Genomic DNA, 26,704 nt, shown 5'->3' on the forward strand with positions numbered 1-26,704 from the left:
ATTACGGTTTTGTTCTCTCAGACATTTCTGCTGGTGTCTTCCAAACATCCTCCTCTTAGCAACATTTATACTGGTTTCCCCTTTCTGCAAAGTGGTTAAGAGTGAAGACAGACATGTATTTGATAGGATATAGGTGTGCTTCAAGTGTTATTTTCTTGACAAAGAATGTTAATGAATGTCTGTCTATATTGGTTCCATAAGAATTACTTTCTGTTGGTGCAGTGCTAGTAATCCTTTAGCCCCCCGCCCCAAAATAAGTTCAGGGTTTTGAGCTTCTCCAGACTAACCACTTTGCATTTCTGTACTGTTCAAGCACATTTTGTTTAAATTCCTACAAAAGCCTTTCTGCTAAGAAAGTGGACTACCATGGAGTCAGTCAGCCAAATCCCACATATATAAGCATAGCAGACATCTGTTCCTAAGGAAAGCATGACAAGGTCCTGCCAGGCACTTTAGAGAGACCTTCTCCCCTGAGACTCTAGAAGGACAGACAATAATTTTCCAAAATAAATAAATGCATTAAAAAATTGTCTGGTAGCACCTTAGAGACCAACTAAGTTTGTTCTGGGTATAAGCTTTGGTGCATGCACACGAAAGCTTATACCCAGAACAAACTTAGTTGGTCTCTAAGGTGCTACTGGGCTTATTTATTTATTTATTTATTTATTTCGATTGCATCAGACCAACACAGCTACCTGTATACCTGAAGGAGCATCTCCGCCCCCATCATCCAGCCCGGACACTGAGGTCCAGCGCCGAGGGCCTTCTGGCAGTTCTCTCACTGAGAGAAGTGAGGTTACAGGGAACCATGCAAAGGGCTTTCTCAGTAGTGGCACCTGCCCTGTGGAACGCCCTCCCAGCAGATGTCAAGCCAAGACAAATGAAGGCGGTCCTGTTTAGAGAAGTTTTTAATGTTTGATGCTGTACTGTTTTTAATATTTCGTTGGAAGCCACCCAGAGTGGCTGGGGAAACCCAGCCAGATGGGCGGAGTATAATTATTATTATTATTATTATTATTATTATACCTACCTGAATTATTCTCCAGTCCTCTCATCCACAACCAACTATGGCACACTTTGGTTGCCCCTTTTGACAGGAATATTTCAGTGGTGTGGATCAGATTTGTCTTTTTATAAATATTATGGTATGAACATATTAAAGTATTGTGTTTTATGACTGATAGGGTCTTTTGTGCTGCAAGTTGTTTTGGGACTCACCTCTGTGTAGGAAATGTGACAGTTGTAAGTAAATAAATAAATAAATAATCTCACAATATTGATGCACCACTAAAACCTCAAAGCAGTCTACAAGAATAATTATGACACAGAGACCTATAAAATGTGGTCCGATTAGAGCTAACCAGAGCCTACTGCTCAAAGTAACACAGGTCATAAAATGACAAAAAGTAATCATTTTCATGTATTTGAAAACAAAATCAATAGATATTATTGCTACAATATCATGCAAACTAATACAGCATATTCCTAATGGCTTTTCACAATTATTCAGCTGAAAATTTCTACATTGTCAATGAAATCTCTGTGTTCATTTCTGTTTTTCCAGGGCAGCTTTGCCAAAATAGTCCTTCTGAAACATAATAAAGAAATAACCATATTTTGTATTTTACAATGTTATATTTGTCATAATTTCCCTTTTCTATAATGGGGGGGGGAGTCTTTTGCTCTACATGATGTAGCACCAAAAAGGTATTTTCAAGCATCCAATCTCAAAAATACTAATGAATTCATGAGGGTGGGGATAGCAGTGCTATTCTCACCTCTGCTGCACTTCTACTGATGGCTTCTTAATGTAATTATTGAATACTCCAGAAAGGTAAACTTGAAGAATGCATTCACACCTTCCTGTTCACTTAATTGAATTGTTGTTCAGCTTCTTGCGTCAGAGCTAGATGTGGCAACAATCAAGGTGTGGCTTCCAATGGTGGCACCCACATGCCAAAAACATGAAGTAATAATATCATTTCCATAACTATACATTGCAAAAGGAGGAGCACCATTACAATGAGGTCCTATTCTTGGGACCAACCCCAACTTTATTGTCACGGTCATGGATTCATACTTAAATTAGAGTTAATAACAATGTGCATGCAATTTTATTTACATTTTATTTATTTTGTTGCATGCCCTAAGACAGCTTAGTAACTGCTATATTGCCACTGTTGCAGTAATGTTTAAAATATCCAGTTCCTGATTGTGTTGTTGGATCTGCCTTAAATATCGTATTTTTCACTCTATAGGACACACTTTCCCCCTGCAAAAATTAAGGGGAAATGTGTGTGCATCCTATGGATCGAATGCAGGCTCCTTGACTTCAGCGATAGCAACGCGAAGCCTCCGAAGTGCGGAGGGAGCGCTCCCTCCGTGCTCCGGCAGCTTCGGGTTCCTTTTGCTGAAGCCAGGAGAGCAAGACTCTCCTGGCTTCAGCAGAGAGGGAGAGCTGCGCAGCGCCCCTTCAGCGAAGCGGGAGGAGAAATGGAAGGGGCTCCGTTTTTCCTGTTGTTTCGCTGAAGGGGCACTGAGCAGAGAGGGGGAGAACTTTTTTTCTTGTTCTCCCCTTCTAAAACAAGGTGTGTCCTATGGTCGGGTGCGTCCTATAGAGCGAAAAATATGGTAAATCATAATATCAAGAATTTCCGGCTTGAGGTGAAAGAAATGTAAACCATTAGCTTGCATTGGAAATGTCTCTGTACCTTGTTGTCTTGTGCACCTGGTCTTCTTTAAGACAAGTGAGTCTTCAGTCAGGTTGAAATATATTTCTAAAAATTATTGATCTAGTTTTATTTTTACTGTATTGCCAATCAAGTGCATTCAGGAAAGGCTGTAGGGGAGTCAGATGACTGCGAGTAGAGATTAAATCAAGTATAAAAAGTCTTGCATCGCCCAGTTCAAAGATCCTGAAGGCGCTGACTGTTCTTTATCGCAGTGCACTGTTTTAGTTTAAAGAACGGTAATGCAAACGCAGCTAGCAAGACATTTGCAGCCATTTAATCAAATCTCTGCCTCATTTAGCCTTTGCCAGAGGGGGCCACATGATCAAAGCTGTGTTGTGAAGGAGGCAAAATCCCATATAAACTATTTATTTCTGAAGTCTGCTGAAATGGTTACCACTGCATTGATGGTTTTTGCCACAAGGCCTGGATGTTAAAGCACTTTGGGTATTATTTCCCCCTCTGTTAAGGTTGGAAATGTGCATTGCAAGGAAGGGAAAGTAATGTCACTGGACTAAAATAAAAATGTTTAAGTTAAGTTTAGTTCATTGTAGATGTCTCCTATCTGTTTAATTTAAAATCAAGAAGTGCGATCTGAATTATTTTTCATCTAACGCTATAATCTGTAATACAGCCACTGTGTTGGTTTCCTTGACTGTGCTTTGAAAATAGCAAATTCCTGTGATTAGGGTTTGAAATAAGTGCTGTGTGATATCAGGCAGTGAGTGGCAATTTTCATTTTGCGTTGAGATGTAAATCAGATATGATTTTCTTTGTTCCGTCTATATTGGTGGGTCTGGATATAATGAAGTATTTATTATCTGAGCTGCGTTAGTGGAACTTGCCTGCTGAATCATCAACATTTACCACAACTAGTTTTTTTTTTAGATAATTGTAAGAAGATTACACAGATTGTATAAGGATCTTCTGAAAGACTTCTTGTAAAACCTGGCAGATTTGAAAGGCTTTTACATGATTGTTCTCTTTCTGTTGGTTTATCTTTGGTATATTTCAGAGCCATCTTAAACTGCAGTAGGATGCCACTCATATCGGTCAGGGTTCAATATGAGAGGTAGACATTATTTCATTCACATTGCCAGCTCCAGGCTAGCATTGTTGCAGACTTGGACTGTGAACAGTGTTGTTGTTGTTTTCCATGGGGTAAGGTAAAGGCGTGCTCTGGTCCATGGGGTCACAAAGAGTCGGACACAACTAAACAACTAAACAACAAGGTAAAGGTAAAAGGTAAAGGACCCCTGGACGGTTAAGTCCAGTCAAAGGTGACTGTGGGGTTGCGGCGCTCATCTCGCTTTCATGCTGAGGGAGCTGGCGTTTGTCCACAGACAGCTTTCCGGGTCATGTGGCCAGCAGGACTAAACCGCTTCTGCCACAATGGGACGCCGTGACAGAAATCAGAGCTCACTGAAACACCATATACCTTCCCACCGCAGGGGTACCTATTTATCTACTTGCGCTGGTGTGCTTTCAAACTGCTAGGTTGGCAGAAGCTGGGATAGAGCAACAGGAGCTTACCCTGTTGTGCGGATTTGAACCGCCAACCTTCTGATCGGCAAGCCCAAGAGGCTCAGTGGTTTGGACCACAGCGCCACCCGCGTCCCTAAAGCCCTGCCACTCATACCAGTCAGGGTGCAGACATTATTTCATTCACATTGCCAGCTCCAGTCTAGCATTGTTGGACTGTGAACAGTGTTGTTGTTGTTGTTTTCTCATGGGGTACTCAAGGGCACTCAGTACTGACACCTCTCTCTTTTTGGTTGAAAAGTGTGACACTTACTGTAACAAATTCATAGTGAGTAGTGGCACCCATTTTTCTAGAAGAAAACAACACTGACTGTGACCCTTTCTGTTGTATGCCACTCCCTTAAGATCCTGTGTATCCATGATGTCATCTGTTCTGTACCTACTCTGTCATGTAATATCCTATTTCAGGATAATACATTGCCTACTACAGGGAGCAAAATGGCCTGCAGGAGTGTTTAATCTGCCACACTTTCTGCAGAGTGGGGGTTTCTGTGGTGGCAAGGCCTCCCCACTGTTGGAGGCCAGCAGACAGAGAGGTCTACTACATCCCAACCAGCCCATACAGCAAAGATTGGGGGTTAGGATCGCAAAATTAGTTTTGACGACTGCTTTGCATTTTGTTATGACGTTTTGGCTTCGATGTTAAATATTTGCTATTTTAATAGGGATTTTCTTTTTTATATTACAGTGGTATCTTGGGTTAAGAACTTAATTTGTTCTGGAGGTCTGTTCTTAACCTGAAACTGTTCTTAACCTGAAGCACCACTTTAGCTAATGGGGCCTCCCGCTGCCACCGCACAATTTCTGTTCTCATCCTGAAGGAAAGTTCTTAACCCAAGGTAATATTTCTGGGTTAGCGAAGTCTGTAACCTGAAGCGTATGTAACCTGAGGCATATGTAACCCGAGGTACCACTGTACAGTAGTACCTCTGGTTACGTAACCCTCTGGTTACATAAACTTCAGGATGCGAAACAGCAAACCCGGAAGTATTTGACTGGGTTTCACCACATGCGCAGAAGCAGTCCTCAGGTTGCGGAAACCTCGGGATCTGACCGGACCTCTGGAATGGATCCCGTCCGCAGCCGGAGGTACCACTGTATTGTTTGGTGTGGTGAATTATAAACTGCTTTGAGTTTAAAATTAGCTGGTGTGTGTGTGTGTATACTAAAGAAATACAGTTCTGACTGTTTCTTAGAGCATAATTTGTTCTGCGGTATCAACAACATACCCCAGAGATTGCCAACATTGTGCCATGTTCCTCTCTGAATTTAGGCTTGAAAGCAGCCTGTTATATCAAATAGAATACTTATTGTGTGTTCTTGGTTGTGGGGTGTGGGTGTATTGCATCCATCACAGTTTCTCTGGTTTGTAAATGTGCCACAGGAGCAGAATAGCTGGCAACTTCTTATATATCCTATGGAAACATTCTTTGTAGGAAATGCTTATCTGCATTTGAACCATATTTTATAATGTTTGCATAGTGCAGAGTGCAACTTTAAGGTTGATATGGGGAGGAAGAATCTGCAACAGGAAGCTGTATTAACTATAGAGGTAAATTCAGCATTATTCCCTAATTCAAGAAGATTTTGTGATTTTTGAATAGTGGTACATTGGGCTGCATCAGAGTAGTTGTGCTTAGTTGCAGGGGGCTTACACAATGGACTAATGGTTCACATTAATTTCTGTGAGAACAAGCTGCAACTATAGAATCATAGAATAACAGAATAGTGTTAGTATGGATACAGTCCACTGGCTGGGATCCTAAATTGTTGCTTGGTACATGTAAACAAGGGATGCGGGTGGTGCTGTGGGTTAAACCACAGAGCCTAGGACTTTCCGATCTGAAGGTTGGCCGTTCGAATCCCCACGATGGGGTGAGCTTCCGTTGCTCCATCCCAGCTCCTGCCAACCTAGCAGTTCAAAAACACGTCAAGTAGATAAATAGGTACCGCTCTGGCGGGAAGGTAAACGGCGTTTCCGTGCGCTGCTCTAGTTCACCAGAAGCAGCTTAGTCATGGTGGCTACATGACCTGGAAGCTTTATGCTGGCTCCCTTGGCCAATAAAGCGAGATGAGCGCCGCAACCCCAGAGTCGGCCACGACTGGACCTAATGGTCAGGGGTCCCTTTACATTTACCTTTACATGTAAACAAGGATGCAATTTCTGCCAAGTCTCCCTCTATAGCAATTTCCACATCATTTCCAACTAACTTTCAGTAGAAGATTTTTGTGAATACAGGATTATAGAGGAACGCAGCAGGTGAGAAACACTTGTTAAATGAATGTGAACTATGTCACAGTTATGGAATAAATGTTAGGATCCACGCCATTGTCTTTTATTTGCAAGCTTCTGAAAGTCACAAGGCAAAGCTTTTGCCAGATTTTGTGGGCTGGTTGTGAATTGATTGCCTCTTTACAGTTTCATCAATGGTTGAAGATGATCATTTCCTTCTTTGAGAGTGTAGTGGTTTTAACTCAAAATAGAGAATTGGTAGAAAGTATAATGTGAAAGGAAGTTGTCTAGTGAAGTTCACAGTATTTGAAGTATTTGCTCAACTACCACTATGCTGGTTTCCACTGAAATTGGAAGGAAGTGAAGAAAAATCACCTTAATCAAAGAGTTCCCATTGTCTTCTGAGACAAGTTGCTCTGACCTTTTTTGGACATGGTTTCATTTCTATAGAAGTAACAATAACAAATGCAACATATTATTTTATCCCAGTACAGCTCATCTTTTGTGCATGATTTAAAAAAGGATAGAACACATCTAGTATTGTTATTGTTGCAGTGCTGATTGTGATGACAGACATAATTGCAACAGACATACAGTGGTACCTCGGGTTACATACGCTTCAGGTTACAGACTCTGCTAACCCAGAAATAGTGCTTCAGGTTAAGAACTTTGCTTCAGGATGAGAACAGAAATCATGCTCCGGTGGTGCTACTTAGCTAAAGTAGTGCTTCAGGTTAAGAACAGTTTCAGGTTAAGTACGCACCTCCGGAACGAATTAAGTACTTAACCTGAGGTACCACTGTAAAGACCTATGGCTCCATAAAAATGAAATTGCAAAGAACAGGACAAAATACAAGCTTGATTTTTCAGTTTAGCTTGTTTGTGTGCTGCTTTTTCCACAGACTACAGTGGTACCTCAGGTTACAGACACTTCAGATTACAGACTCCGCTAACCCAGAAATAGTACCTCAGGTTAAGAACTTTGCTTCAGGATGAGAACAGAAATCGCACGATGGTGGCGTGTCGGCAACGGGAGGCCCCATTAGCTAAAGTGGTACCTCAGGTTAAGAACAGGTTAAGAACGGACCTCCAGAATGAATTAAGTTCTTAACCCGAGGTACCACTGTACTGACTCCAAAGCAGCTCACAATGAATGTTAAATTCATATCAAAATGTATTCTCTCTCTCTCTCTCTCTCTCTCTCTCTCTCTCTCTCTCTCTCTCTGTGTGTGTGTGTGTGTATTCTGTTTGTTTGTTATGAAGGATATAAAGAATTCAGATGACAAAATTCAGTACATCCATACCAGTCAAGGTGTGAGGCAAGTTCTACGAGGTAAATGCAAAAGATGTTACTAGGAAGGCTTGATGGATTCCATCACCTCAATGCCATTTTCATATATTTCATAGGGCCAATATTTTATACAAACTAACATTAGAAAGTTTAGCTAATAGGCCAGAAGTTTGCCACCCCAGGGTTAAACCTTTCCAGCTGACTCCTTTATCTCTCCTTTCATAAACTTGCAGCAGAAAAAAAGGAGTGGGGGCGATTGGTATGATAGCGATCACCCTTGACCAGACTCCCAAGTGTTCTACATGCTCCTACAACAAAAAATCCAGTGTGATCTTAAAATATTTACTATCCAAAAAAGAGTTTCTTCAAGCTCCATGTACTTTCAGTAAAACAAACAAACAAACAAACAAACAAACAAACAAATATAAAATAGTGCTTGGATAGTGAGCTTTATCTAACCACTATGAACAATTATCCAGTACAGTGGTGCCCCGCAAGACGAAATTAATTCGTTCTGCGAGTTTCTTTGTCTTGCAGGTTTTTTCGTCGTGCGAAGCACCGCTATTAGCGGATTAGCGGATAAGCGGTAATTAGCAGATAAGTGGCTTAGCGGCTATTAACAGCTTAGCGGATTAGCGGATAAGCGGCAATTAGCAGATAAGCGGCTTAGCGGCTTTAAGAAAAAGGAAAAAACTCGCAAGAACCCAAAAAAAATTTCGTCTTGCAAAGCAAGCCCATAGGAAAATTCGTCTTGCGAAGCGGCAAAAAAATCGGAAAACCCTTTCGTCTTGCGCGTTTTTCGTTTAGCGAGGCATTCGTCTAGCGGGGTACCACTGTACTTAAGAACGTTTTACTTGTAAATCTTACTACTAAACAACTCAGATACATATTTCACATTTTACAGTGCATACTCCAAATCTATGTCGATATGGATTAGCACTATGCTAAAACCTCCTCAGTTATTCCCAAAAGATTTCTTCCTTTGTGGAAGAAGCTTCTATTTTTCTCCCTTATTCTTAGACTGCTTTAGAACTTCTTCAAGATTTTGGTGGGTGTATGGATAACGTTGATAGTATTTTTGCAAGGTGGTGTGTTTGTGGTTCCCCCTTTCCATTAAATATTTCTCCAGCATTCTGCAACTTCCCTGGGTTTAAATTGAGGTGTGGGAAGCTGGCTGCTGAATGCCTGAGATGAGAGTACTTTCTGATTTATTTTTTGTAATGGAAGTAATTGCTTTTGAAGTATGGTGCTGGAGGAGACTCTTGAGAGTCCTATGGACTGCAAGAAGATCAAACCGATCCATTCTGAAGGAAATCAGACCTGAGTGCTCACTGGAAGGACAGATCCTGAAGCTGAGACTCCAATACTTTGGCCACCTCATGAGAAGAGAAGACTCCCTGGAAAAGACCCTGATGTTGAGAAAGATGGAGGGCACAAGGAGAAGGGGACGGCAGAGGATGAGATGGTTGAACAGTGTTCTCAAATCTACCAACATGAGTTTGACCAAACTGCAGGAGGCAGTTTGAGAGAATCCCTTGCAGGTGACCACAGTGCCTGAAGACAAGGCCTCAGAGAGGAACATAGAGTGAAGAAATGTCATGGTGCAGCTGAACGCCTTCATCTGCCCCACCTGCAACAAAACATGTCTGTCCCATATTGGTCTCTACAGCCACAACAGGTGCTGTAACTCTCCAACTGTTTGACTTTACTCCGGATGAAGCACTCTTCCATTGTCTCTCGAGACAGATGGATGCCAACTAATTCTTTGACTTCCTAGTGACTCTATATATCACTGAGGGGAGAGAGGAGAGTGTCTATAGTTTATGTTAAATTCAGTTTTGAAAATGGCAGGTTTTACTTCTTTGTATAATTTATGAACCACAGTCCCAAGGCTTTTCCTGAGGTATGTTGCATACATTGAGACTGATGCATTTTTTCATGAAGCTTGCTTCTAGATCTAGATATTAGGATCACAATCCAGTTTATTGTTATGCATAAATTCCATTAATATTAATTCACCCATGTGACTAAACTTAAGCAAAAGGTTTATGACCATAACCATTCCACTACTTACACACCAAGGGATGCTTTAATTTTCAAATATTTATTAGCAATTACTAAATATATAGATATTTTCCTGCCCCCACATGTTTGTTCTTAAAGGTAACCATTTTAAATAGACTGCTATACACCGAAGAAAATCCCCTGTGTTGCAAAACAGAACACTCCGAAAATAGACTGTTGACAGAAGGTTTAAAGAACATTGTCTTCAGTGTGAAAGAACCTCCCTTGGTCAGTATTTATTTATTTAAAGCATCATATGCCACATACAAAAATGAGCAGATAAACAAAACAGCAGCTGCTTAACACCCAAACTTATTACTAAAATTTTAAAGCTCATTTAAAAACTAACAAAGACAGGGACCATGCTGGATTCTGTCAGGCAACAGTTCCAAAGAAATGGGGCCCTCTCTGACAAGACCCTGCTTCAATTGCTGGTGATTCTTAATAGTTATTCTTTGACAGGGGCCTCAGAGGCCTGAGGATGTTCATATTGTTTTAGGAAATTCTTCAAATAACCTGGCCCTTTCAGCTTGAACCTGAAAACAACTAGGCAGCCAGGGCGTATTGTATAGTAACGGCGCTACATTCTCTGAACATCCAACCCTTATAGGTATTGTAAGTGACTATGTTCTGCATAGGGACGCCGGTGGTGCTGTGGTCTAAACCACAGAGCCTAGGGCTTGCCGATCAGAAGGTCGGCGGTTCGAATCCCCGCGACGGGGTGAGCTCCCGTTGCTCAGTCCCTGCTCCTGCCAACCTAGCAGTTTGAAAGCACATCAAAGTGCAAGCAGATAAATAGGTACCGCTCCAGCAGGAAGGTAAACAGCATTTCCGTGCACAGCTCTGGTTCGCCAGAAGCAGCTTAGTCATGCTGGCCACATGACCCAGAAGCTGTACGCTGGCTCCCTCGGCCAATAAAGCGAGATGAGCACTGCAATCCCAGAGTCAGCCATGACTGGACCTAATGGTCAGGGGTCTCTTTACCTTTACACAGGTCAATAGTCTGTGAAACGACCTGGGGCTCTGTATGAATGCCACACCTCCCTTCTGCGGCTATGTGTCCTGTAAAGAACTTAGCCACTGTAACACTTTTTCCCAGCTCCAGCCAAGGACAGTGGTCTAGCAGGATGTCATGGGTGATGGTATCAAGTACCACCGAAGGGTCTAGGGGGGAACTTAACAGCACTGTGCTTCATCAATTCCTGCAACTACTTTGCTAAAGAAACTCTGGGACCAGGACTGGCATGAGTGGGGTCCTTCCTTGCAAAAAGGTAGCACCTTGTTCCTGATCGTTCACTGAAATTGCTGCTGTTTCCCAATGGCCACTGCTCTGCTGCATTCCTCCTGGCTGCTTCAGTTTGCTAGTTCTCAGGAGATTGGTAAATATCAGGAGAAAGCAAGGGCTGCTGTTGCAAAAGCTCTCCTTCTGATCACACTGTTCCTTTCTGCTGTTTATGTAGCAGAGAATTTGTGTGCAGACTGAAGATCATGTAAACTTATTCATTCCTAAGCAAATTGCTTAGCAACAGGTAGGGCAATACAGGGAAATTAGCCTAAATTTGGCTACCGTTTCTACACACGTTCCAGCTGACTGTTTATCTTAGGTTTTCCATGAAAGGTTTTCCTTTTCTTTTTCTTCATATTTTTATGTTTAGAAAGTGTGGGTAGGAGGAATGAGGCAGTATTTGGGAGATGTTCAAACTTAAAAAAAAAACAAGCCTGAAGTTGTTGCTACTGTGACAATAAAATGCAACTGCAGTGGTTACAGAAGACGGTCTGCTTAAGAACTCAGGGCAATTATGTTTTTAAAAGTTTTTCTCTGCAACCAGGTGGGCTAGATTACAGTGGTACCTCAGGTTACATACGCTTCAGGTTACATACGCTTCAGGTTACAGACTCCGCTAACCCAGAAATAGTGCTTCAGGTTAAGAACTTTGCTTCAGGATGGGAACAGAAATCGTGCTCCGGCGCCCCAGCGGCAGCAGGAGGCCCCATTAGCTAAAGTGGTGCTTCAGGTTAAGAACAGTTTCAGGTTAAGAACGGACCTTTGGAACAAATTAAATGCTTAACCCGAGGTACCACTCTATATCAAACAACTAGCAGTAGTCATTTTCAACAGAATGTTAGATCAAAGTGTAAATCAAAACTGTCTTCCAAACGTAAACAGATATTTTACAGGCTAGAACTCCATGTAACTTATTTTGCAATTCATTGATTGTGTGAATTGCAGTAGGCACAACATTTCTATATGATGCAGATGTTGCAGTAAACCTATGGCCCATGTTCACATGTTACAACACTGAGCAAACTAAGGTTTGTTCTTGGTTACAGGTGAGAGCTTAACCACAAGCCCTGGTTCAGATGACTCAGTAAGCCGTCCTTTTGCTTTCATGCAGAAAATGAGCAAGGAGTAACAAAGAAGGTGTGAGCTCATTTCAGGAAGTAAGGACACTTGTGTGGTTTTAGCAAGCCATAGTTTGGCTTACTGTGATGTGCACCCCAGGTCCTTGTAATCTTCAAGAAATTTATGCAGTTCTTCAACAATGGGGAATTTAAAAAAACACACATTTTCATATGCTTATTGTAAGAAATAAATTTATAGGTTCAATTCTTTCACATATTACTCTGGATTTTCCATATGCTTTCTATCTTCATAAATATGTATAAAGAAAAAGTTCCTAGTGAACATACATTTCCAGAATGCAAAAATCTGTCCCTTACTGATTTCAAACTTAACTGTACATACAATGAACATAACAAGATTATTCAGTGTTAACACTTGATTGCATTGATACCTTATCTTAGCAGCTCTTGTGGCTTACTTCATTCAGTTTCTTTTGTATCCTGAAATTTAAAGTAACCAGTTCATTGCACACAGTAACACAAATTTGTGATGGGCAATATGGCAATAATTTATTAACCTTTTTAGCAAACTACACTGTGAGTTGTATCTGCACTGTACTATGATTAACTTACCTTTCCTGGTTTTCATGGAAATTCTGCTGTCAAGGAGGTCTAAAATGTTCACTATAATGGATAAGATTAAAGATAAACTGATCTGTCCAAATGTGTGTTGATTCATTTCCAGAACATTTGGAAATTAGAATCCCACAAAGTGCTGAGCACTTGTAGGTTTATCAGCATGTAAAATCCGAGACAAATTGATTCTTAAAATAGGCTGATAGATTACAGAATCGAGCACCATTTTCAAACTCGATTAGATGCGTTGCTGAAACATGCAGAAAGTCATTTCTCTCTGGGAAGATTTTTATCAAGTTCTTCTCAATAGAGTACAAGTGTTAAATGGGCTTATCACATTGACAACATGTCTGCGCTGTATCAAACAAGGCAAACATCATAGAGCGTGCTCCTCAGGGATTGCTGCAGTTCTTATGTGTAGCACAAAGTCGGACACTGTCACACAGCTAAATTGAATGTTGCTCCTCCTCCCCAGGTCATTCTCATGTAACTTGAGGACAAGGATGACATTGCACAGTCACAGACCATTGGCATGTCCTGTCCTGTACACCTAATAGTATTTTATACATCTTTAACATCTACATGGAACTGCTGGTGGTGGTTGCCTAGGAATGTGGGGTTGGGTGTTAGTAACATATAGATGGCATACATTCTATCTTTGGGAGGCTATGAAGGTTCTGAATTGTTTCCTGAGCACAGTTATATATTGGATGTGCAAGGCAACACAGTGACCAAGCACGACAATGCAATATCAATATAAACTCTTTATATAATCTATACGGAACATTGAACAATATGAGAAACCAAATAAACAGAAATCTTATAAATCTCTGAAAGTCACTAAATGTGCACTCTTGATGGATTCTCTTGAAAACATAGAACCAAAAAAAGTAAGTCTTATAAGTCTCTGAAAGTCTTGGTAAACTATGCAAGTCTCTGAAAGAAGCAATGGGTCAGATTCTTATCTGATGAAAACAAGCCATAAAGCTTTGTTTTATGATGTCCAACGCTGCCGAAGTGGTCCGCAAACAGACGTAGTGATCAGTGATTCTGGTTATACCCACTGTTTCGTAGAATTCTTCTTCAGCACAGCAGAAGGATACAGAAATGCTTCATAAACTGCAAATGAATTGAAATGATGACCAGCATATACATGGTAGCATACAATAACTCAAATTATTCCAAACTATACGCATGAACTATAATGACAATTCAATATGAAATAAAACCAAAAGTACATACCCCATCTATATGGTGAATGGAATTGTATAACAACAATATCTATAATTGTTGATAGTCTGCGGAAACTATATGACAGGGCTAGGTATACAGCTGGGGCTGAACAGGTTTTTGCTCCTCTTGAAGGATAGGGTTTATAGTATGGGAGTTATTCTTGTCATGCATTTGAATGGATATACAGTTTGTGGCAATGCCAAGGACTGACTTTGCACAGCTTCAGCTAATGTGTCAGCTGCACCTTTTCCTGGGGAAAAGCAGGTCTGTCCCAGTTACACATTCTTTGCCACATCCAGCTTGGTTTATTGCATGTTTGCCATGGGGCTGCCCTTGAAATGTGTTTGGAAACTTAATCTCCTTGAAAATGCACCAACTTAAATGAATTGCACTGGTTTTTAAATTGTTTCAGGGCACAATTTAGGGTGCTGATGATTATTCATGAAGTCCTAATGGTTTGACACCAGACTATTTCAAGGGCTGTCTTCTCCCACATGAATTGTTGATTTTCAAGCATTATTTCCATTCTATTTCTCCTTTGGACCCGGGTGGCGCTGTGGGTTAAACCACAGAGCCTGGGGCTTGCCGATCAGAAGGTCGGTGGTTCGAATCCCCGTGACGGGGTGAGCTCCCATTGCTCGGTCCCAGTTCCTGCCAACCTAGCAGTTTGAAAGCATGTCAAAGTGCAAGCAGATAAATAGGTACCGCTCCGGCGGGAAGGTAAACGGCATTTCCGTGCGCTGCTCTGGTTCGCCAGAAGCGGCTTAGTCATGCTGGCCACATGACCCGGAAGCTCCCTCGGCCAATAAAGCGAGATGAGCGCCGCAACCCCAGAGTCGGCCACAACTGGACCAAATGGTCAGGGGTCCCTTTACCTTTTTATTTCTCCTTTATCATCACTTCCAAACACATTTTGGGCGATATCTAGCTTTATTCATACTCAGAGGAGACCCACCGAAATCAATGGACTTACTCTAAGTGTGGCTTAGTTGAGCTCTGGGTGTACTCCTAGTCCTTATTTTGCAGTTGTGGCTTGAATTCAGCACTTAAAAAAATATCAAGCTTTTCGGGAAAGGGGGGAAGGGTGTGTGCTTAAGAGTTTTCTCTCAATTATTATTATTATTTTGCAATTGCAGCTGAAAGGTTTTCTGCACCTGGTGGTGTGTTGGCCAAGGGAAAGGTGGGTGTCAGTTGCCCAAAACAATTTCAGAAGCTTAGTAGACCTAATTGTTTCATGGGCCAAAGATTCTCAGCACTATTTTCACTGCCCTCTGATTGTTTTTCGTGTATTCTAGTTCCAGCCTAGCACCCACAGTTAAATTGTTCAAATTAAGAAGAACTTACAAAAATGTGAACTTGGTTTAAAAGAGGTTTTGTAGAGTAGGAATAGTAGTAGTAGCAGCAGCTGCAGATATTCGTAATTGTAGAACTACTACTTAGGATCTTTTCATATGTTGCATTTTAAAGCTTATTGGTTTTGATATTGTATCCTACCCTTCCAAGTAGTCTTTGGTGTAGAATGGGAACCCATCTGTTTAGCTAAATAGATTCTGTAGGGTGGGCATTAAAGGAAAAAAAGTCTGGATACTGCATTGATAGATCAGCAAGTCTCCCTCTTCCCTCCCCTCCTCACCTTTGATAATACATAAAATATGGATTGGTTACTCTACAAATATTGATCTGCATTGCTTATACAGCACTTAATTAGTTTTGCTGAAGACCATAGCACTGCATTTATAGCAATAATCTTTTAAAGAAGATGATGTATACCTAAATAATGAAGCAAGAGTTGCCAAACAGGATATCTAAGGACAATTAATTATCATTGGAAAAGAGGGCTGTAAATAATGCTGTTGAAGTTCTTTTAACTGTTCTTTTCTGGAAGTGGTTTAATTATGTTTTATTACTTCTTGTATGTTTTGTTTTTGAATTCTTTTTGTTTTTACGTATCCTTTCCCATCTATTAAGAGGCTCTTAAGGCAGCAAATAAGTAAATAAATATTAATTGAATAAGCAGTATTTATTAAAGTTGCCAACATTTTAAAAAAACAAATCAAACGGAGGGCGGCGGCGAAGCTGGTAGACGAGGTCTTCAGGGACATTATAGCCGCATCCTGTTCCCAGGATTATAGCTGCGCTGTTTCTTGGAGAGTAAGATTCTTTAGGAAGGAGAGCAAGACTTTGAGGAAGAGGTAAATGCGGGACTTGACATCTTTCCGCAGGGCCTGCAAGACAGCTATTCCACCTGGCCTTTGGTTTGGACTCATTCTGACACTTATGTTTCCCTCCCCTTATGGTTTTGATCTATGGGCTACTTTTAAAATGAGGCTGCATTTTAAATTGCATTTTAACCTGTATTTAAAATTGGTGGGTTTTTTTCCCTATTATGTTTTTACTGTAATTTTACTGGTGTTATTATTATTATTATTTACTGGTAATTTTACTGGTATTATTATTATTATTATTATTATTATTATTATTATTATTATATTATCCCCTATCTCACACACAAAAATTGAACAAAATCTGAGATGTGAAAGCACGGTCGAGTATTAAAATCAGGTGATTTGATGTGGAATGACCCACCTATTATTTACAATGGCGCACAAAAGGCAGAGTGTGTGCTGAATTTTGGCATCGCACAGGGAGCTGCTGAAATTTGAGACCCCAATAGGCTTTTGAATACCAGTTGTTGGAAACTGCAGGTTTTTGAGAGTGCTGTTGTGTCCAAATCCTGCTTTGTGGTATTGCCATAGGCACGTGGTTGGCTTAGGCTATGTGAAAATAGGATGTTGCCCTAGATATATTCTTACCTGAAATCTTTGGGCAAAGAATAAAATGGAAGTTTGCAAGAATGCAGTGTTGAAATTGGAAATAAATGTGCATGTATTCTAATTTTTAATGCTTATGTAAAGCATTTTGCCTGACAACAGGCCCCAAGGTGGCTGACAATAAATGAACATTAATATGTAATGAAGACAAGCTTTTGTTTTCTTATAGTGTGGCTTTATAAGTTCGTTTTGTGTGTGTGTGAGCTGTGATGGTAAACTAAAGGTCACAAAATAAAATAAGGTTGCCTATGCTTGATTAGTTTATGGCAACCCTTCTACCCCAAAGGCTGCCACAATATGGTGTGAATGGAGTCAACAGTTTGTTTTCACTCTTATTTCTTTCATTGCATTCTATCAGGGTTGCTATGGAAAACAAAGAAAGTTATCTCTGCATGGTAAGCCTTTATTTCCCGCAAAATAAGGAACGACCAATCCCCTGCGAGCTTTTTAATGAAAGAAAATGTCCTGTTTTGGAAGCCAAGGGAATTTCTGTCAAAAGACGGTCAAGGAATTATAAATAAGGCTTTAATAAAATTCAGAAAAAGATTAATGCTTTGGCATGAAATCAAAACTTTAGTATTGAGTACACCATGCTGAAGTCCTGCAAAAAAGACGGCACTAATTTTAGATGCTTCCTTTCTCACCAGGTACACAATATAGGTTTCTTCTACCTTCCACTCAAATCTCATTTTCTTCCTCACTATAGATACGACAGCTTCTTTGCTGACTCTTTGGTTTGTTGTGATGGACTGCTGGCCCATTTGTAAGTTACTTCACCTCACTTAATTCAGCTTGCATAGTGCTCCATTTTGCCTTTATGTTATACGTCATCTTAAGGAATGAATGTATTTACACGGGGAAATTTAACTGCAGATAGGGAAGCTGTTGAAGAGAGAGAATGTGTGCAAACAAAACAGGATTTACCACAGGTGAACACCACATGACACCTCTGCCTGATTATGAGAGCAATTTTGATTGCTTTTGTATGTGTTTGACAACTGAGCAGAACACAGTGACTTCTCCTTTTAATCTTACATCCCATTACCTGAACGGTGTGTTTATTTTATTGACACACACATTTTGCAACTCTGCATTTGCTTGAGCCATTGATATTTGTACTAATCCATATTAATGAAATTATATGCTGCAAACAGTAACTTAATTATGGTGAATGGAGGAGTAATGCTTTGCAAAATCATCCTAATGCATTCGCCTGGGTCTCAGATATTACTTGCAGTATCTGTAAATTAGCTGTCGTTGTGTTAGCATTTAAACAACAACAACAACAACATTGCTGTAACCAGCAGCATATATTTGGAGCAAAATGTGCTCTGGAGCTAGGAATAGCTATTGACTAGTAAATGCTGGAAATCATTGTAGACAGAGAAAAAAATATTGGTTTCCCCTTATCCCCTGTTCCCCTCCTTCCCCTTTTTTTGTACAAATGGGAGTTATTTATTCATTTAAAATCTTACTACAACCATCTTGTAAATAATTATTTAAATAGTTGGAATTTTGTGGGTGCTGTCTAATGCTACAATATTTCCCTTATATACCAAAAAAATGTGTAAGTAGATGTTTAAACTAGGCTAAACTGTGATGTTTCAGGTATGGACTGCAGCTGTACCAAAGTCTTCTTGTACTTTAGAATTCATTCTGCAACCCTGTCTGTGATGTTAAAATCAGAATATGCCAGGAGTCCCTAGTGTGGGAGTTAATGGATAATATGTACACAGCAGTTGCATTTAAGTCAACTCTACGGTCGGTCCCATTGAACTCTTATCATCAGTTGATCATGCATTAATCTATGCTAGAGGAAGAGTCTGTGATTATTTTTGCCTACTACTGAAGGACTTAAATCCTGTGAACCATGAATTACATTTTGCCCATGGGGCCTTCTTCCATCGCTTCCCAGCAAATCTCCTTTTTCAAGGAGCCATTGCTGAGTGTTGGCAAACACTCCAAAACCACAGTTTACTTGCCTTGGGGGTAGGGAGAATAGAGCAGTGTGTGTGTGTGTGTGTGTGTGTGTGTGAGAGAGAGAGAGAGAGAGAGAGGGGGGGAGGGGGAGGGAGGAAGGAAGGAAGGAAGGAAGGAAGGGGAGAGGGAGAGAGTGAGGGAAAGGGAGAGGGTGAGAGGGAGAGAGAGAGAGAGAGAGAGAGAGAGAGAGAGAGAGAGTTGGTTAGTGGAAATCAAATTCCCCTAGTACAAGTGGAAGTGTCTAGCATAATGACTGCACTGGATCAAAGCAATTGGATCAAAGCACTGGATCCACCAATTGCCACAGATGCATTTTTGCATGTGCATACAAGAATCATATGCATGTGAGTTGTTCTTCGATTAGTGTGTCTTTTGCACATGTGAAAAATCCCATCAGTTGCAATGACTGAAACGTGTACCTTAGCAGATGGGTTTTTTTAAAAAAACAAAAACGACAAGTATCATGAGGTCTTCGACTAGGTAGAGTTGGGGCATGAAACAGATGAACAAACAATGCTTGCCACACAGAGATAATGTCTGTCCTATTAAAAACTGTCCTCCTCTACCTCTGCTGCACTCTGCGATGGGCAAAACTACAACCATGCTTAGTTCCATGAGTGAAAAAATAGGGCCAGTTAAAGCAATTGCCTAGAAGACTGTGGGACATTTGTCTGTGAGCAGACTTAAGCAAGGCTGCTCAAAATACTGTGGTGGGAACAACAGGAAAATTATATGCTGTACACAGAATGGGCACTTGCTGCAGCTATCAGTTCCAGATCTAGTCTGTTGTTGGGATGGGTCTGTATTCCTCTTCTCTCATCCCAGTAGAGTTAGCAGAGTGGCTGCCATTATGTTTCAGGACACTTGATGCAACAAGTATTTGGAGAGCAACGTAGACAACAGTTTTCCGTGGCAGAAATGAGCATTCAGAACCACTCCACTTCAGCTTAGGCTAATGGAGTGCTCTGCTTCTTTCGAAACGTTCAGTAACTATGTAAGATTGTTTCCCATGGACCTCTCATTGCCATTCTGTTGTAGATAACACTCAGGCTAGCAGCTCTCCCACAAATAGCATTTAACTTATTAACTTAACTGTCAACTTTCATTCAACATGCCACCACCATGGGTATTCTTTTTATGGCACTTCTCTCCCTGACATATTAGAGCACTTCTCATTATGAACTACTGTGTTCAAGTTAATGTATTCAATTTCTGCTTAATGACTATCAAATATAATTTAATTAAGGGAATGCTAATTCATACATAATAGAATAAATATAAATCTGTACAGGCAGCCTTGGCTGATGACTCTGTGTACCGTGAGAAATTTATTTATGCATATTGTAAGCTCCATATAGATGGCCTTGTCAGTGGGTGGGTAGCAATTTTAGTTCTTTAGATGCCTTAGATGTCTATAAATTGAAATAATTTGTCTTTGTATCAAGTCCTTTAAGGACTAGAAGTAGTTTACATTTTGGATGTGTGTTCCTATGGTGCTTTGTTTCACTACAGTAGCACCTCGGCTTACGTTACCCTCGAGTAACGTAAACTTCGGGTTGTGAAAGTGGCAAACCCGGAAGTGTTTCACCGCACGCACATGCGCAGAAGTGGTCCCCCCGGTTGCGGAAACCTCAGGATCCGATCAGAGCTCTGGAACGGATCCTGTCCGCAACCAGAGGTACTACTGTATTTTAACATCTACAAATTGCGAGAATTGTGCCAGTTAAAATACAGTTGCAGATGGGGGAATTTTCTAATGATAAACTCCACTAACATCAAATCCTCACTGTATAGATCTGTATGAATTTATTGAGAATCTCTGTTTGCAACAGTTGGACATACCAGGAAACGTTGCTGTAAGCTTTGTTCTTTTGACATTTTTATCCAGTTGTTTGAAATGTCATTTCGCTAAACTGGAATACAAGTTGTAATCAAGGCTGCAGGCTGAGCAATTGAAACCCACTGTTAGAATATTCCGTTCCACCTTAAGGGACAGGCATGAGACTGTTGTGGGTCACATGTCTGTTTACACTCCAGCACAGCTTGCTGGGAACTTCCGTTTGTGTACAGCTTTTGCTTATCCTGTCTTGCTTTGGACATGAAGGAGAGAAGACATGTTTTCCTTTTGTCCTTATGTGTGCTGAATAAACTGCTTGTAAATATGCTCAACACAGCCTCTCCATTCCACTTCCGTTGCACAGTGTTTTATTCCGCTGAGTATGCGTGCCCAGTTTCTGAAGGCTTCTGAAGCTAGGGTCACAGTTTCATGCTGATCGAAGGACCAGCTGGCCCCGGTGGGCTGGGGACAGCTAGGGGCCTGCCAATTGCCCCCAATTCCTCGGCTGCATCCCAACAACCACAACCTGCTGCACTGGGGTGGGTTTGGGTGAAGAGGAGGTGTCTCTCTCCAGAACTGCTCCAGGCTATGTCATTGGAAAACACTACCAGTTTGAGTGCTGCCGGACACCTGCCCAGACTGTGGTCAGAAACTACCAGCAGCAGCACCCCCATTTGAGGTAGTCAGCAGAAATGCCATAAACAGGGCATTTGGGGGGCAAGGAGAAGGTCCGCCTGTGGGTTGTTCAGTGAAAGGTTATTTCCTCTGCCCCACCTTTCCTAGCTGAAGCGAGAGGTGGGGTTCTGAAAGCAGGAGGGGCCATACTACCCTATCACGCCCTGTCAATGTCAGCAAGGGGTTTTGACAGAAGCTGGAGTGAACACATGGGATAATAAATGATTTTATGGGGAAAGACGATACAGTGGATTGACTGACTGTTCCTTCACAGGAGCAGGAAGGAGAAATGGTTCAGAAGCAGGAAGAAGTGAAATCAAGTGGGCATACAAAAAGGTTAGATGAAGAAAACAGGAGGCAACTCAAGTAAAATGGGGGGGGCAAGAAAGCATGGAAGAGAGGTGTGGGAGGAAGGTCAACAGAGAGAGGACAGAACGGAAGAGGAACCTGAAATCAGAACAGGTTGTTATATTATTCTATAACACACCCCAAAGGCCATTGAATAAGCATACTACCTGCATTTCTGGGTTTTAGATTTGACCTTATGTGCATAAAATATTTTCAGTATTGAGTTTAATACAACAAACATTAAGATTTGTTAATACAAGGTTATTGACTCGATGTTATAGTTTAATACTTCAAAATCTCTGCATTATCAAAAAAGCAGGTAGGGAGATAAATTGATAAACTGAACAAAAAACAAAGGTCGATAGTCCCAATTTGAACAAGCAAAATTTATGTAGGAGAGGTTTTGCATAGCTCCTGATAAAATGTTAATATTTTGTTTATATATACACAAACTGTAGCACATTGTTTTTTCCAGCTTAAAGCAAATGTCAAAGAAAACTTGAGTAAGATTTTTTTTAAAAAAATATGGATTGTATCTTTGCATTGCAGTGCAATTAGATTTAAATGTGTACATGAAATGTCACGATGACCTTTCATATTCCCTTCTCTCCTTTAGAAAAAAATACTACTTATTATCTAATCCAGGGATTTTCTCTTTCTTTCTTTCTTTCTTTCTTTCTTTCTTTCTTTCTTTCTTTTTTGACTTGTGCTCAGACACTCAAGCATTATCTCGCAGTGAGAGGATACAACCCTGTACTGCCAACTTGCCCATTCTACCAAGATCACCAAAGAACTTTTGCCAGGAATGCAATTTCAGTCTGGATCATATGAGAATATCAGGAGGGGGGACATTCATATACCTAGGATCAAACACATCCAAGGTCTAAAAAGGTGCATTGTAAGTCGTGGTTTATTTTCTTGGGGTTATCAACCAAAGACAGCAGCAGTAATAGCTACAACAAATAGGGTTGTGCCTTTGGGCTTGTAGTGTACATCTAGTACATAATCCATTTTGAGGTGTGGATGTATCATGGAAATAATGTCACGTGGTGTGAAAGGTGGAAATGAGTCACCCATTGCCCTTCTAATTTCTTTGTTGTTGCCGTTGCCTTATCCTATATGCTATCATCTGTGTGAATAGCTATGAATACATATTCCGTACTCCTGTTCTGAGACAGAAAAGGGCACCCTAATCTAGAAAGCAAAGTAGTCTGAATTTTAGAAGCAGGTTGTCCACCTTGCAATCTGGTTTTTCTGCTAATTTGTTCACAAAGCTAAGGATGCAATTCCACCTAGGAAATGTGCTTCTTCACCTGCCTCCCCCCACAAACAACAACACCAACACTGCTCAGAATTTAAACTTCACCAAGCCTTTTCAAAAGCTACATCTGGAACCTGATTACAGCTTCTCTTTCATTACGAGAATGAGATTTGAAGAAACAGTCCTTTTTCTGCCTTGAAACAGTTCCTTGCAACTCTGTTTCCCTGTGCATCTGGTTTGCTTCTGTTGTTGCACAGAAGGGCTACAGGGAAAAAAGTAGGACAGTTGGATAGGTTATATCCCTCCATTCTACGGAGGAAACACAAAACATTGGCAAGACGTGAAGCGCTTTGTGCTCACCTAGATCTCAGGAGACCAGTAGCTGGGTGCCAGAGATGACTTGAATTCCTCATTTGTCAAACAGAGCATCTTCAGACAAGAATACATACTGCACACATTCCCATCTTGAATAATCAAGGACTGTTTTGCCTTCTGTCTAGAATCAAGCAATGCTACCCAGAATTGTCAGGATAGGAACAGGAATTTTGTGGTTTTTACATGGGCGGGCGTAGATAGCACGATAAAGGTGTTGTTTTATATTTGAAAATATTTGCTCAGACTTGGCCAAATGTGTCCAGGCGGTTAGTTCTGCTGATGCTATAGCTGCTCTTTGTGAGAAAATTTGTCTGGATCAGACAAATGAATCAGAGAAATTAGCATTCTGTTCTCACTGTGGCGAGCCAGATAACTATGAGAAATCTGCAAGCAGAACCCAAGAATGGAATAAATAATTGAAACTGAATCTCACATCCCCCAGTTCTACAGATACAAAACTGTGTCTCTGTGATGAAGGTCTCTTAAGACATTGTTGATCAATTATGATTGTCCTCAGTGCTATTTTTTCTAGAAAAGGAGGTGCTGGAACTCACCATAAATGCCTCCCTTATTTTCTTATAATGGCAGTGGTGCCCACTTGAGAGGTGCAAGAGCTGAAAAGAAGTCCTGATTGTCACTGACTCCTTTAAATTATGTTCTCTGTTTGAAGACTCCCTGTTTAAAAATCTGCTTTGCCGGCTAAATTGATTCTGATTACATGCACCTTCTATATAGTGCTCAACCCAATATCTAATTTAAAAGATTGGCTTCTGAAGATAATTCTTTCTTGGATAGGTAAGAATGTGTTTTTATAACTACTGCTTGTTGAAATGTGTTTTTTGTAATTATGCACTTTAAATATAACATTTTGGTAAAAAGGAAAAGAAAGAAATCTTGATGAGTTCCATGCGGCAATATGCATCTGATTATTGGCAGCAGGCATAACAGTTATGGAATGAAATACATAGAAATAGGAAGCGACATTTTATGGAATATGATGAGCTAGGATCTTAACATCTGCACTTCCTTGTTATATCTTAGCATCCTTGCCAACCCACTGAAAATGAAATGGATCAAAGTGCAGGGGGAAAGAGAGCCTCTGCATTAAATCTATGAAAATGCAATCAGCCAAAGCCTGCAGAGTTGGTAGAAGTAGCCAACAAAAAGTAATACTGTAGCTCTGACCGGTTTTAATTAAAAAGCCTCAAAAATGAATATTGGGACTGATTAACTTTAATCGCTTGTCCCAGAACAAGTGCTAATTAAAGTTATCATAGGAAAATTTATGGAAGTAGCCAATGATGTCTTTGCAAGAACCCAAGCGGAGTCTTGAATCATCCTGATTGCCAAGGCACAAGGAGACGCCACAAATTATAAGAGCCGTAAGTAATTTCTCAAGAAGGTCTACAAAATATTGCTATCCTGGGTATAGTCTTCTATCAAACCAAATTCACCAGCTCTTGAGGTTGTACATATTTCCTTCAAATAAGTCAGCATTTTTTCTTGCTTCTTAGGTTGCCTCCAATGATAAGGTAGCATATGCTGGGATTGAGCCTAAACTTTGAAATGTTACCTTTGAGGATCCTTTCCCTTTGGGACTGAAACTGCCTTGGTCGGACTGGTCAATGATCTCTGGTGGGCTAGGGACAAAGGTGAGAGCCGTTTCCTAGTTCTGCTGGATCTCTCAGCGGCGTTTGATACCATCAACCATAACATCCTTCTGGACCATCTAGAGGGGCTGGGAGCTGGGGGCACTGTTATACAGTGGTTCTGCTCCTTCCTCCTGGGCCGTGTCCAGAAAGTGATGTTGGCGGATGAGTGTTCAGACCCCTGGGCTCTCACTTGTGGGGTGCCTCATGTTTCTGTCCTCTCCCACATGCTTTTCAACATCTACATGCAGCCGCTGGGAGAGATCATCAGAGGGTTTGGGCTGGGTGTTCATCAGTATGCGGATGATACCCAGCTCTACCTCTCTTTCAAATCAGAACCAGTGAAGGCGGTGAAGGTCCTGTGTGAGTGTCTGGAGGTGATTGGAGGATGGATGGCAGCTAACAGATTGAGGTTGAATCCTGACAAGACAGGAGGGACAGGAGGTGGGCGGGTGTGGAGGACTCCCTGGTCCTGAATGGGGTAACTGTGCCCCTGAAGGAGCAGGTGCGCAGCCTGGGAGTCATTTTGGACTCACAGCTGTCCATGGAGGCACAGGTCAGTTCTGTGTCCAGGGCAGCTGTTTACCAGCGCCATCTGGTACACAGGCTGAGACCCTACCTGCCCACAGACTGTCTCGCCAGAGTGGTGCATGCTCTGGTTTTCTCCCGCTTGGACAACTGCAATGCGCTCTATGTGGAGTATAAATAATAAATTGTTGTTGTTGTTGTTGTTGTTGTTGTTGTTGTTGTTGTTGTTATTGGCAGGAAAGGATCATGACTGTCATTTGAATGGGGAATTGCATAAGCCCTCATTCACCTGCTGTTAGTCACTTAAGAGGTTGAGGAGCCAGAGCGCAAGACAGTTGGAGGCTGCAATTCTAGACACAGCTACCAGGGAGTAAGGTGATATGAACTCAGTAGTATCTACTTCTGAGTACACGTGCAGAGGATTATGCTATGTGCCTGGTGATGTTGGTTGTGATAATTTATAAGAACATAAGAGCCCAACTGAATAATCCAAGGTCTATCTAGTCCAGCACCCTGTTTTTGCAGTGACCCACCAAATGCCCATGGGAAAACTACAAGCTTCCAACTGGTGGTTGTTATTTAAAAGATCCATGCCAAATAAACACAAAACATGCAGTAGATGCTGCTCATTGTAATGTGTACCATTCACTTATGAAAATAATTTTCCTGTCTTTATTTTTACATAATACACATTCATGGTACTTCTGCGTAAAGAATGAGGTGTCTGCAGATAAGAAATATGTTAATATCGTGACAGCATTGTCCGGTATTTTATCTGGATCTACAATAACATAATTATAAATCTTATATATGCAAAGTTAACACATTTTTAATAACAGTATTGTAGGGTTTCAACTAATCAGCTCACAACTCAATATCATTCAAGTGCTTCTTGAGAATACATACACTTTTCTTTGTAATTACTCGATAAGAAAAAATAATTATTGTGATACTTGAATTATAAGCAAACATCTTCAAGTGCAGAAACTATTTAAATAATAGCGGCTAGAAACTTGAGAGATAGAAGGTGGCTGTGTGTAGCATATTGTATCCTTTGTACAAATTGGATTGAAGGGGTTTTTGTATTAATGTTTGTTACCTTTATATTCACTCCCTTATAAACTACAAGCAACTCCCCAATTATACGTG

The 26,704-nt window shown here is 40.9% G+C and overlaps 1 protein-coding gene across 10 annotated transcripts in view; it reads left to right on the forward strand.

Annotated features, from left to right (window-relative positions):
- Nucleotides 1-26,704, forward strand: part of TAFA5 (TAFA chemokine like family member 5) — a 340,255-nt gene that overhangs the window by 201,663 nt on the left and 111,888 nt on the right. For 7 of the 10 annotated variants that reach the window (XR_008332613.1, XR_008332614.1, XR_008332616.1 and 4 more), the window contains exon 3: nucleotides 17,609-17,665. The exons of the other annotated variants lie outside the window; for them this stretch is intronic. Coding sequence is in view for 3 of the 7 variants with exons in the window: in XM_053407479.1 (XP_053263454.1) it covers nucleotides 17,609-17,665 (57 nt within the window). In the remaining 4 variants the exon portion in view is untranslated. The remainder of the gene's footprint in view (nucleotides 1-17,608; nucleotides 17,666-26,704) is intronic. 10 annotated transcript variants of the gene reach the window in all.

The sequence above is a fragment of the Podarcis raffonei genome, chromosome 10 (assembly GCF_027172205.1).
Source record: "Podarcis raffonei isolate rPodRaf1 chromosome 10, rPodRaf1.pri, whole genome shotgun sequence".
Taxonomy (NCBI): Eukaryota; Metazoa; Chordata; class Lepidosauria; order Squamata; family Lacertidae; genus Podarcis; species Podarcis raffonei.